This window comes from Columba livia, chromosome 8 (genome assembly GCF_036013475.1).
Source record: "Columba livia isolate bColLiv1 breed racing homer chromosome 8, bColLiv1.pat.W.v2, whole genome shotgun sequence".
Taxonomy (NCBI): domain Eukaryota; kingdom Metazoa; phylum Chordata; class Aves; order Columbiformes; family Columbidae; genus Columba; species Columba livia.
The window spans coordinates 16,518,199-16,531,684 of NC_088609.1; the positions used below are offsets into that span (position 1 = coordinate 16,518,199).

The 13,486-nt window shown below is 46.7% G+C and overlaps 1 protein-coding gene across 17 annotated transcripts in view; it reads left to right on the forward strand.

Annotated features, from left to right (window-relative positions):
- PACS2 (phosphofurin acidic cluster sorting protein 2) overlaps positions 1 to 13,486 on the forward strand; it is a 70,466-nt gene that overhangs the window by 49,041 nt on the left and 7,939 nt on the right. For 9 of the 17 annotated variants that reach the window (XM_065072258.1, XM_065072260.1, XM_065072261.1 and 6 more), the window contains 3 exons: positions 1,758 to 1,868; positions 3,871 to 3,979; positions 11,190 to 11,232. In XM_065072258.1, coding sequence (XP_064928330.1) covers positions 1,758 to 1,868; positions 3,871 to 3,979; positions 11,190 to 11,232 — 263 coding nt within the window. Of the gene's footprint in view, positions 1 to 1,757; positions 1,869 to 3,870; positions 3,980 to 5,887; positions 5,921 to 11,189; positions 11,233 to 13,486 lie in introns of all 17 variants that reach the window. The other 8 variants (XM_065072252.1, XM_065072253.1, XM_065072254.1 and 5 more) reach the window with 1 other exon arrangement.

Consider the following 13,486-nt stretch of genomic DNA (forward strand, 5'->3'; position numbering starts at 1 on the left):
AAGACCTTTCCCTGGCTGAAGTATTAAATTCATTGGGCACCATGTTTCCTAACGTGATAACCATTCTGGCCTCCCTGAGGCCAACACAGAAAATATTAATGGGGATGAGGGTGTATGTGAAAATTTAAAGACTCTGAAACTGCTGAGACTTCATGTAAATCACATGTATCTTTTGACCTTTCCTTTACATGCTATTCTCCTTGGGTTTTTCACTCAGTTTTCCAGCACTTTATCTCTGCCCTTCCAGCAGCTCAACAAGCCTGCCTGGCTGGGAAAGTACCCAGCTTGGATCACTGTGCTGGGGGAAGTTGAGTGGACTGATAATAATGTCAGGGGTCATCTTGTAGTCAGAAATGTGAGGAATGTCACAGCGATGAGGCCTGGGAAGCCAAGCGATCACTGGTTCTTGTGGGCAGTAGCATCTAGGCAATGCCAGTGGTGGTGCCAGAAGCTTGTCTAGTCTGAGACTTGTGGGAACAGGGCTCTTAGGTGATGTAGGCAACAGAAAACTTGAAAAGTACTTTTTCTTAGTGTATTCCAGTCTTCTAGGTTTGGGACCAGCTGATGGCAGTTGCTGTGGAAGTCAAAAGCTGCATCCTGGCACCATGAACAGTGGGGGGATTTGTAGAAGTCAAATGAAAAAGGTAGAGGAAGAGAGCTGGATCCTTCTGTCAGGAAGGCGTTTAGTTTCCAAAGTGTCTGTCAGGAAGAGGAGAGGGAGCCCTTTAGGGAGTAAAACAAAAACAACAAACAAAAAAATTATGCAAGGTTAAATGTGCTCTGAATGAGAGTCGGTGTGACCGAGGACTTCGGTCCTCACAGTTCTGAAGCAGTTCCATTATCAAAGTCCTTTGTTCTGTGGTATGTTTTTAATTATCAAAGTAAGTTATAAGATTAAAAAACAACCTAAAAACATGCTGAATCTTGTGTTTCACTTTAAAAGAGAGAATATTTTCAAATCATTAAAGACTGTAGGACAGAAAACTCTTCTTCTGAGGCCAGGAGACAGAAATGCCATCTCCCTCCTGCTCAATAAAAGTATAAAATCTAATCTCCATCCAGGGCTGGAAGCTGAACACACAAACGTTCTGCAAGGAGGTCTTTCCATGCCCATAGAGGAGCCATCAGGCTTATCTAGCACAAGCAGGGACCTGATGCATATGCCCTGTAATCCTTGGACTCTGCCTTCTGTCTTTAATTACAGCCTATCAGTTGAACTTATAGCCCTTCTCCATCGATTAAACAAGCCTCCCTGGGTGTTTTTTCCTGGATGGGGACAATTGCCTCTTCTCAGTATCACAGAACAGCTGTGGTGTGCGAATGGTGTTTGGAGGAAGGGGTCTGTCTCCTCTGGGCAGGGGTGACCTGCAGGCAAGGAGAGCTGCTGGGAAAGCTGCTTGCAAAGCTGAGACTGAGATGGAGAACCCTGGGCCTCTGTGTCTTTCAGATAATTTATTTCCTCAGCAGTTTCCCAGTCCTGTTTTCTTTGGCCTTTTAGAATTTAATTTGGTGCAGAGGGGAAGAGAGAGGTGTCACTGAAAGGTACTAATGGTATTGAAGCAGCCTCCCTTCTAGGAAGTCTATTTGCATGCTCTTGTAGAGATAAGCTGGACTAAATTACTTGGTTAAAATTGAAGAAATTTATTTCTGGGATGTCTAGTATAGTTTTGATTTTGGAATTTGATTCCTTAGAGATAAAAACATACTTGCGTTCAGTGCTGGGAAGAACAACTGTCATGTGTTCCTTTCTTTCTTAGGCTCTCATCCAGTGGCCAAGTATCTGGGGTCTGTAGACTATAGATACAACAACTTCTTCCAAGATCTAGCCTGGAGAGATCTGTTCAACAAACTTGAAGCACAGACCACTGGTAAGACCATGTGTCTGTGTCTGGCCTGTATGGGATAAAAGGCTTGAATGAGCAATTTTAGCAAAGGTCAAACAAATACAAGAGGAAGCAGGCAAATGTTTATGTTCCTCTTTTCTCCTCACTCCAGCACGTTCCCTTTTCAGATGCTGACCTTTGTATGTCCTCCACGTGGTGGTTTGCAAACAGTTGTTGGCTCCCAGAGGCACTCGCAGCCTCTGAGTCACGCTGGTTTTACCTGGCTCTCAGCTTTGTTCTTTGATGTGGAGGTCTCGCTACCAAGTTCAGTACATTGCTTTGTTTGGCCCTTCAGAAAACTGTCCAGCCTAAAAGATTTGGAAAACTGGAAGCTGTGGGAGGATTAACTTATGTTAGTTATGCATGAGAATGACCTTGACATTTCTGAAATCTACTGGCAGGATCTTTTTCATTAAAAAATAATTTTGTTCTTCACCAGTGTTATAAAGTGGGAGCTGACCTAGGTCAGATCAACAAGTTCCTCTTCTGATCAGAGTCTGTTCTGGGCCAGGATAAAGCCCAGGATAAAGTGTGTTAAAGTACTGATTTGCTTAAAAAATTAACGATTATAGTTTTTTCATCCATTCCTTCAAGAATGGAAAGAAACAGGAAAGAGGAGGATTTGCATCTGACGTTAAGGGCTATATGAAGGCTTGAGACTTGACTGAGGAGTGATGCTCTCATGGCAGCATATCCCATAGAGACATTTCACTAGAAGGAGAAAGCTTTGGAGTTTTTGGAGCACCGTGAGGCTGGGGAGGTTGTGGTTTTAGTGTTGGAATTGCAGAGTGCCTGAGGCTGCCAGGATGCTCCTGGAAGTCCTCTAGCTGTGAGAGGAGAAGAGAGAGGCTTCTTCGCAGGTGACTGTTCAGAGCCTTTTCCAGCAGATGGGAACTGGGGTGGACAAGACCCTGGGCAGCCTGTTTGAAGGTGAAGTTCATGCTGCTTGGAGCAGGAGGCTGGACTCCACTTTTCATTGACTGTAAGCTTGTGGAAGAAAAGATGTCTGGAACTGATTTCTTTTAATTCCTTGCTGCACTTGAAAATATAGACAAATGTCAATACAGACTTTATTTCTTTCATCTGGGTTAGGAATACTTCATTAGCTATAGAAATCCAGCTTGAGAGCCTTGTCTGTTCTTTAGTTGGTTGTATGCTGTAGCTCTTATTTGTCTGCATGCTATGAGGAAAATGCAGCCTGATTTTGTGCAGTCCAGACTGTGTAGATTCTCCTGTGAAGGCATAAGATCTGGCAAAGAATCATAGTTTTTCACAGTTTGCTGTTCAAATACAAAGAATCTGGGTTAAAATGCCCATTAAGGTATGGAAGTGCCTGGTGAAGATTCCCTTGATCTCACAGTTGAGGCTCCTTGCTTGAAACCAAAGAAATATGGAAGGCATTTAGGAAATGTTGTCTTGTCAACTTCAATCAAACACAGTCTCACAAATCCGAAGCGTTCCTGCTGCTACAAGTGTGACTTTGTGCTTATCCAACCCTTGTGTGGCTCTTGGGTTTTCCAGTTAACTCAGCAAGGCCGTGAGTTCGCTAAGGGATCAGGTAACTCAAATGCTGGTGTGAGTAGAGCAGCTGGCCAAGGCCCTGGGAAAGGTGGCTGGGCCCTTGCTTCTGCAGATACCTACAGGAAAGGTGCAAAAAAGCCTCAAGTTGACTCTGGGTAGGTACACATTTTCAAAGAAAAGCATTTTAACAAATAGAAAAGGACGGTAACACTTCAGTCAGTCATGCTGTGTACAGATGTCTATCTAGTGTGCCTTCCAAACGTGTTCACCTCGGTGCTCCTGTAGGGTGTTTGGTTTTGGTCAGGTGGCTTTGCTGTGCCCTGGGGTGGGCTGCAGAGCTGCCTTTGGCAGATGCAGTTCAAAAGCAGCTGGCTGGGAACCACCAGCTGCTTGGCTAAGCGCATGGGGGACAGTGCTGGTGATGGTCTGAGGTGTCACTTAAAATATTTTCTCTCTTTTATTGCAGTTTCGGAAACACCTGATGTTGTGTCCCGGATAACGCAATATATAGCAGGGGCAAACTGTGCACACCAGTTGCCCATTGCTGAAGCGATGCTGACATACAAGCAGAAAAGGTAATGTCACTGATGTAACACTGACTTTTCCGAGTGAGCATCAGGTTGAAAGCAAAGTGCTTTTCTCATCAGTCTTAAAATCACTCAAATTATGAACACCTTGAGAGCCTTATGGTAGCCTGCACCCAGTGATGTGTGTGTCGAATCTGCAGCACTGTGGTTCCTTTAAGTGCAGTGATTTCTTTGAGGGTCTGAAAGGCTTGGGCAAGTGGCAACTATGCAGGATTGGGGATGGACAGCTTGTATCTGCTTAGGTTATGGAGATCTCTTACCACAGAGACCTTAGGTCTGCAGCATTTTCCCCCAGAGTAACTTCCATGACACCTGGCTTCTTTTACATGGGTATTGAGAGAACTGAAGCCCTTTTCTTTTGGAGTGTAAATAGCAGAGCTTCTCACAGGAGAGACAAAATCCTTGTTGATTGGCAGTTGCAGGACTCCCCAGGACTCATACTGGGGAGGTCTGACATTCACCAGGTTTTGTTTCAGCTTCTCTTAAGGGATGAGCTGCCTGTAGGAGGGAGAACTGGGATCTGAAAACAAGATTCAGAAGGAGGTACAGCCTCATGTGGCTGCGGTCCAGGAAGAAGAGTAATTGTCACTGAACGGTAGAGATCTGTTGTTTCTGAAGCACAGAGGAGAATAATAGACTTCAGTAGAATCCAACTCACATCCCAATAATTTCTGAGAGCAGGACAAACACTCAACTCATGTGATTTTTCTCTGTTAGGGACTAGCAATCCCCTATGAGGCATGGATGATGCTAGTTCTTAATTACTACCATCCCATGTTACATCTGATCTTTTATTTTTGGTCCATTAACATCCCTTATTGGTGCCTCCTTTGCGTAAGAACTGAGATGGATTAAAGGTGTAGGTAGAATCACTTTTTTTCATAGGATCACTGAATCATTTTGATTGGAAAAGACCTTTTTTTTTTTTTTTCTTTTTGGAAATGCTCATTGTATGTTGTTTTTTCATTCTGGTGCCTGCTCTACATTATCTTGCAGAAATGATTCAGTAGAATTTAACCCATTCTTCATGCTCTCATTGGGAAAGTATTTCCAGACTGACTAGTCCACTAAAAAGAGTGCACCTTCTTCATGTGTTTATGAACTCCTGTAATGTTAACCTGATCAAGGTGAAGTTTGCAGAGCGACAGGGTACACGAAGCTCTTAGCTTCAATCTTTTCTTTTGTTTTTGGAGTTCAGACTCCCCTAGTGCAGCGTGAACCCGGCTGCCTCGCCCTTTCTCCACACCCTTCAGTTGCTGGCTTCTGTGCTGGTTTCTGTTGCCTTCTCCATTTTGTTACAGTTCATTTTTGTCATTAACACATATTTAATCATGTTGAGTTTCTAATGTGCCCAGAAAGATCAGTTTGGTGTTTTGTTGAAAAACATCTTAAATGTACTTCAGCAACATGCCCTTGCCCCCCCGGCAGTGTGCGTGACCACTTACCAAGCTGGTCTGATCCATTTGGATTGGAGACCCTCTGGACTTGGCGGTGCCATACCTCAAGCTGTTGATGGGTTTCCATCAGACTGAAACCCTGCAGAAGGTCACTTGGAAGAGAGATTGCTGAGACTTTTATTCAGACTCATGGCATAACCTGTAGACTCTTGGTATCTCTGTTGTGTCCACTTTAAAATAACTTCTACTTTCAGCTGAGCACCCCATCAGCAAAACGGAGAGTGAGTTAGAGGAACAAGCTTTCCTGTGGAGTAACATGCAGTTATGTCCCCATGTGGCTTTTTCTAGAAATGCAGCTCTCTGTTGTTGGCAGCAACTTAGGGAGGGTTTGTGAAAAACAACACGGAAATTGTGTTTCCATTACTGCTACCTAAATGAATGCGTCACTTTGTAAGTATGATAACGTATTTATCTTTTTCTTTGGTTGCTTTCTCAAAAGGAAAAAGAGCTTTCATTTTGACTTTACCTTAAGGTATCCGTTCCTTTTAGGTTCCCTCTCCCATCTCCTATCTCTCTTTCCCCATGAACTGGTCTTTTGTGCCTTGTTTAACAGTTCCTGCAGGTCTGGGGTGCACAGTTTGTACTTTAGGTTAAATTCTGCTCGCTGCTTTGAAATGATGGCATCTGCTGGCAGAACGCATTGTTGACAGTGAGGCTCTGCCTTTGCACCACACATATGGGTTCCCAGGTTGTAGACTGAATGGGAATTAAGGGGTTAGTGAGAGAGTAGCTCTGAGCAGTAAAACACAGAGAAGATTGTTCTTTTGTGGTTTGGTTTTTTTTTATCTTCCCTTCCTGGCCATTTTAGGATATAGTGTAGCTCCAAAAGGATCAGAGCTGAGCAAAGGCTCTTCGGTTCCCATCTGCTGGAGCTGGAGTGCTGTAGGTGGCACTCAGTGGCTCGGGGTCGTGTTCAGCTCTGCAGTGCCCAAGTGCAGACCAGCAAATCTTCTCCCTGTAATCACAAAATTGAGGACTAGCCTCTTACCAGCAGGCTATCCCAAACGTACGAGACTTTTCTGAGCTTAAGAAAAGACATGTGTGCTAGCAGTGGAGTTGTGCTCCGTGAGCTACCTCCAAGGCCCCCCTGCTCTGCAGGGTTCCCTGCTTCAAATGGTATGATTATTGGACATCATTATTTTGTCATCAGTTCACAAAGTTACTGCAGCTCCCTCTCCCTCAAGGCCAGAGGTGAATGCGTTCTCCAAGACCAGCTTTCAAGGCAGCGGTCCATGTATAAACAGCAGCGCTACCTACAAATTCATTGTGAGACAAGTCTCCCAGCACCTTTGCATTTGCTCTGTTAAACAAGCCCCAGTGGTCCAAGGAAAGCCAAGCCAGTCTCTAGGATGTAGCTGTATGTGATGAGCTGCTTTATAACTTCATTGCCAGCCATCCCTATTTTGACTTACCTCCGCTCTCCTTCCTGTCCCCTTGTTCTGTTTGTCATGCCGCAAGGTTGGCGCATGTACTGCCTGTGATGGGCTGCAATGGTGCGAAAGCTTTGTCCCATGTTGGAGCATCTGCTGACTTAACCTGAAATCAGAGGGGTTGGCGGTGAGGAGGGGGTTCAGGAAGGAAATTAATTGACATTTCAGCTCCGCCCCGTTACACTGGGTGACTGACTTTGTGAGCACTGGGAGAATTAGTGGTTAGTGAATTGTCAAAAACCACTGCAGTCCAGGCAACACCTGGGGACCTGAGACTGTGGTGGCAGAGGTGGGCCTTTCGCCAGGAGGGGTGTATCATCGATAGTGGTATCTCTGCATTGTTTTCTTGAATGAAGCCCTGCAGTATATGAGATCTGAGGCTTGGCAGACGCCCATTCCCAGTGTAGCTGGATTGCTGATCAGTTCTGTGAACCTGGGCTGCTGTCACCCACTGTAATTCAGTGTGCAGCACAGCTCTTGCCTTGTGGCTTCTGGGTAGCCCTTGCATGGGTCTGGGGAGCAGCTTGGCTCTTGGAAATAAAAGCATCACTTATGTGTCAGGGTGAGGACTGGGTCATTTTCTGCCATGTTACACATTTACCAAAGGCTCTTCACTCTTGTGTTGTAGAGCGCTTGCCCATCTCTTGCTCCCTGGAGCATGAGTGCCTTGGGTTGGAGGGTTCCTGGGCAATAGGAAGCAGGATCAGCGCTGTTTTCTGCCTGCTGCCTGTCTCTGAGGCTCCGGAGGGCAGTGTCTGGGCAGAGTCCAGGTCATTTCCCTGAGTGCTGCTTCTAAAACACAGCCTGCAGTGGATGCTGAACACAAATACAGCTGGTGAAGATGGACCTGGTGCATCTTCTGGCTCAGCAGTGCCCATGTCATCTGGCTGGTTGCTGCATGAACCTCCTCGGGCAGCTGCTGGGAACATGACAGGAGTTGACTTGTGCCCCTTGCCTGGCAGAGCAGCACAGCAGAGAGGAGTTGAGGCGTGAGAAATGCTGGATGTCCTGTGGAGTGTGCCCATGGAGGGTGCTGGAGGGGAGTTTCGGGGAGAGCAGAGAGACAACTCTTCTGATGTGTCTTGGGGACTTGGAGTTGCTTTGTCCCTTTGTTTGTTTTGGCCACTGGAGACTTAGTGGAACAAGGACAGCATTAGCCGGCAGACAGCTGCAGTTGCCCAGTGGGAAGGACAGATGCTTCATAACAAAGATGAACCATGGAGAGCTGTTGGTAGTACCTGGCCTGAGATGGCTTAGGGGCCTGCTAGTCCTTTAGTGATAAAAATCTCCTTTTTCCTGTCTTTCCCCTGTGGGACTTGCCTGGAATAAAAGTAGTATTTGAGACCCTCCTGCTAGGAAATCACAGCTGTTTAGCTTCATTTGAATCTGGTTTGGTTTGCTTAAGTTTTAAATGAAATCTTACTAAAAGGCTAATAACTGGCATAACTGCTCTAAGAGTTTATTCAGTCCCTCTTACTGTAATCACAGAATGGTTTAGGTTGGAAGAGGCCTTAAAGATCATCTGATTCAAACCCCCCTGCTCAAAGCCCTGTTCAAACTGGCCTTGAAACACCTGAGTGCTTTGCCCCAGAAGTAACATTATTCCTTCCCTTTGCCAGGTGGGTGACTCCTGGTGATGTGGTTTCTTCTACTTTCTAAGAGTCTAAAACCATGTAAATCTGTCTGTATAACTTTGTTCAATCGAAATTAATTTAGTGGAGAAGGGAGGGAGCCTGCAAGTCAATTTCTGGTCAGTTTACCTTTGAAGGACTGATTGCAGGTAGATGGGTTTTGCCCAAGCAAAAATAGTAATTGGACAACTCCCCATTCCAGGTAAAGATTTTCTTTCTAGCCTTTCTACATAGGTCTGTTTTTTGTTTTCCCTCACCCCTCCACTCCTCCCCCCAGGATTATGGGAGTGAAGTGTCAGTAACACTCTTAAAAACCACAAACCAGGGTCAGGTCTGGCTTTAAATTATAGCTGAGAATACCAGGACCTTCAGAAATCTTATGGATACAACCAATACCTAGGACATTGCTATGGGGGTAAAACCTCTGCAGCCTAGGAACCTGTGCAGCCCAGGTAATATGGGGCAGCTGCCTTTCCAGGATGGGGATATTTTCATTACAGGGCTGTGGTAGGAGGAATAGAAGAGACCATAACCAAGGTGAAAGCGTTCTTTCTGGATTAATATTTTGGGATCCTAAAGGACAAGAATCGGGAAAGAGCATGAAAGAGGAAGTGGAGAAAAAGCACGATCATCTCATCTTTCCTTTCATCCACGTGAAGAGCAGCTGTTCTGATAAGCTGCATTTTCAGAGGCACATGTGCAAGACCAGGGTTCCCAAGAAGACATGTGACAGGACAGGACTAGCCGAGCTGACGTCCAGCTGGATTGCTTCAGGAACAGTCTGTGCATCATTGTGAGCTGTGATAAATGGTGGCTGAAGCAAATGATTTATTTCAGCACTGCCCGTGAGCTATTCTCAGTGGGAATCTGAGCTCCCAAGGGGAATAAGAATGACTTTCCTGCTGAAATTGGGCATGGTTTGTTTTTGGAGAGCTTGGAGAAAAGCCATCCAGTAGCTGAAAGACAACAAGGTGACTATTGTGCTTCCCTCACTTGGTCAGCAGGACTTGCTTCTGCCTGGTTCTCAGCCCATGGAGCTGAAGAAATGAGAAGAAAGCTGAGCCTCTGTTCTCTGTTTCTCCCAACAGCTCTGTGGGTTTCTCATTTCCCTTTGCAAAACTGGAGCTGGAAATGTCATGTTAATAGGAGACTTATTTGCTGGGGGCCTGCAGCTGTGTTTGGATGTGACCTGTCTGGCTTCTAACACAGAAATCAGGGACTTGTTGCTGTTTGCTTTGGGGGAAGAATGAAGGTGCAGTGCCTGGAGTTGTGAGGTAGGAAGGGAGCAAAGCCCCTGGCTTTGCCTTAGAGATGAATAAATAGATCTGAGCCAAAACGAGTGGCTATTTGCAAAAGTACACTCTGCTTTGAATCAAGAGGGAGCTCTGGCTGAGTTGTGGTAGCTGCAGTTCTGTGTCATTCTTTCCATAGGGCTTAGAGGAACCTGTCCAGCCTATGCTAATCACAGTGGTTGCCAACCTTGGTGCATTTGTGCTGGAAATGGCACAGAAATAACTGCTTTCCTGAAGTATTTTGCTGCGCCCAGCATTTCTGGATGAAGGCCATGCTGGATGGTTTTTCTCTAAAGGTTGCAATGCTCTGAAGGATGTACAAAAAGAGAAACATGAGAAATCTTGGTGTTTGTCTGCTTCCTGCCTGTTTCTTGTGCTTGGCCACTGAGGAACGTGGTGTGTCTTGCCCCTGCCGTCACTTCCACTGTTGAGCTGTAATTCCTCCGAACGTGTGGTCACGTTCCTGTAGTCCTCTCCTTGTGCTGTGGGTCCATCTTTATCTCTGTTGCCCTTGAAGGGAGCAGGGGCTCTGCAGGCCCTCCCAGCCTGCCTTCCTCCTCACTCAGCTCTTCTGCCTCTTGTCTTTGTTGCATCTCTCCCTAATTCCTGCTGGGTTTGCTTCTGGCCTTGGTTCCTGGCCCTTGTCCAGCCTCTGGCTTCTGAATCCTGGGCAGGGCCAGAGCAGGAGGGGCTGATACCTTCCTGCTTTCAAAATGTGTACGGTGTTGTCTTCAGCTGTTTCTGGGACATGGTGTGCATCTGGTTTGGTTTAGCTGCTTGCCATTCTCGAGTTGGCGTCCTGATCCTACCTGCTGTGCTCTGGTGACCACCTCTCCAGTGTGCCTGTCCAAAGGACTGCAAGCTCCCTGTGCAGGGAACACGTATCTGTGTGTGTGTACGTCCTTGCTAGTGCTCCACAAATAACCACGTGTCACGGCTTGTAACCCCGTGGCAGGCGAACCGCGTTAGCGGTGCTGGAATGTGCAAGGTATGGCACATGACTCCAAAGGTGGGACGCGCAGAGGCCATGCGTGCAGAGCGCTTCAGGTACTAGTAAGTAATGCACAGTTCTCCGTGTTGTGGTGGCACATTTCCTCGTAGTAGGAGGTTCGTGTGTCTGTAATGACTGCCATGCCATTAAAGCATGTTTCTCTGTCAAGCGTGAGGGAGGGAGGAAGAGCCCCTTCCCCCAAGAGATGTGCCGGCAGCTGCGTGCTCTTCCCCACCCCTGCAGATTCTTAGCGTGCTGGCAGGGGGCCTTGAGGAGACATTGGACTGGCGCTTGCATACTGTCCGTCCCTGCTGCATGCTTGAATGCAACATAGAGAGTGAGTATTGTGTCCGGTGTGGAAGCAAGCTGCTAACAACTCTTTTCTCTTTGCCTTTAGCCCTGATGAAGAATCTTCGCAGAAGTTCATTCCCTTTGTTGGGGTGAGTGTTATCACAGTTACAGCTAGAATATGTCCGCAAGTGTTAACTCAAACTTATGTGGTTTCTGGGGTAGAAGAGGAGCATTGGGTGCTCTAAGGTAGAGTGTCAAGCATGACTATTTAATGGTTGGATGCAACAGCCTGGTACAGAAGCAAACCTCTAAGATGCCTCAACAAACTACAGGGTGTATTTTACTTTCTGGGCAGTGCTGTGCTGCATTCCTGCCAGCACTGAAGCAAAAACCATAGCCTTGCTGTTGCCTTGTTCATTCCATACAGAGAAGAAACTGTGATGCTGAAGTACTCTGATCCACAACCTGTCTTTGCTGCGGACCAAAGCACCTAGTTGGTGAGGAATTGTTGCTGGACCACATGCAAAGGAAGGTGGTGTGTTCCTAGAAACCTGATCTCAGGGTTGCTATGCCCAGCATTGCCCTAGGTGATTGATTTGGCCAAATTTGCTATTCCAGTGTCAGTCTTCTGTGTGCTTGTCATGAATGGTCTCCAGTCCTCTTAATATCCCATCCACTCCAGGGAAGTGGAGAGCACATCCCACTAGGGAGATCATTTTATACCACTTTTAAGTTTGAGTCTGGGGCAGTAGTTATTTAATACATTTTTATTATGTGAGTATGTATTTGGATAGTAGTCCCTTGGTTTTCTTCCTGTCCTTATCTTGAAATGTTCCCAGCTCAGGTGGCCAAGCCTAGAGTATCTAGGCAGAGGTGTGTTTGTGCTTCTGTCAGTGTAGCTTGTGCACTGTGTACCTTTTCTAGTTTCCTTCCCCTTATTTGATCACACTATTCAATTCATCAAGCTTTAGGTATGAAGTTGTTGACCTGTGGCCAAAAGGAGATCATCCCCTGCCTGCTCTTCGGCTACAGGATGTTCTCTTCACAGATTTTGCCTGCTCTCCTGTAGCTTCTCTTTCTTATGTGCTGGCTGTCTGGTTCTGCCTTCTGTGTTAACCTGACTGATGTGTGTTCCCGTTTGTATCCGTGTCAGTGTGCCAGAGCTAATCTGAAATCCCAAGGTGTTTAAAAGTTAAGTCTCTCTTGCCCTCAGGCTGACCCTGCTTTCACTGCGCTGTCTCTTCGAAGTCAGAGTCTCTCTCTGTAGTGTTCCTGAGAAGAATCTGCTTTTGTTTGTTGAAGGAAAGACGTCCTCTGCAAAAGCAGACACACACATCTTTTGTTCCCTGCTGATGAGTTTTTCTGTGATCTTGTCCCTCCCATGAACTGCAATTGCTGGTGAAGAACTGTTACGAAGCAGCTGTTTCACCTTTCCCAATAGCATGAAAAGGCCAGAAGGGCTTGGAAGCTCCTGGACTTGTGTCATTGCAGCTGTTGACCGCTGCAAAGCTTTTCTTTGGGTCTGGTTTAATTCAGCGCTGTGTGCAAGCAAGTGAGGCTCAGAGTGTTTGTCCAGTTGCTCTAAAAAGATTGTTGCCCTGACATTAGCAATTCTAGTCTGGATTTGATTGTCTGAAAGTGGGAAGAGTGAACTTCTCTGAGTACTTAATGCTGCCAAAACACAAAAATACTTGCCTTGAAAGAAAAGGCTGACTTCATGTCAGCTAGTGGTGAAGATCAAATCAGTGCTGCTCATTCTTGCTTCTGAAGTGTTCCAGACACAGTGGTTCCCCATGAGACACATCTGAAGAGCCTCTGAAAGGCTAGTTGCAGGTGTCTTGTCAATTCTGAGGCTGAACACAAGCACCAAAGCCCCTTCCCTCAGCTGCAGCCTGCTTGGAGCTGTTGACCAAGGAAGAGAGGGAGCCAGCAACATTTGGGTTTGTGATTCCTGATGTTGGCTGGACTCCATTGGCTTTTAGGGTGCAAAACCTGATGTCCTGCAGCTGGGTTGCGCAGTCTTTGACCCAGCAGCTAGCAGGGCAGTGCTGTGCTGCTCAGCTGGGCTCTGAAGTGAAGGGAGCCTCGGCCCCACAAAGAGCTGGTCGGGTGGCGGGGCTGTGTGGCGGTGTGCCTGCCTTGCGCTGGCAGCCAGGTGCTAGGGTTGTTAACAAGATGCACCTCCTTCCTGAAGGAAAAGGAGTCTGGCGCCGCAGTGTTCCTGCGCAGAGGCCTCGTTGGGACTGCAGCAGTCTCAGTGCCTCCCTGAGCGGAGAGAAGGGAAAGCGTTTAACCTTGTCTGCCTCCCATGTATCTGAACTCGAGCCTCTTCAGTCAACGAGCAAGGGGCAGAAAGGCCAGAGGAGACGTCCTGTCTGGCTTGCAGATCAAGGTGGCTGTAGC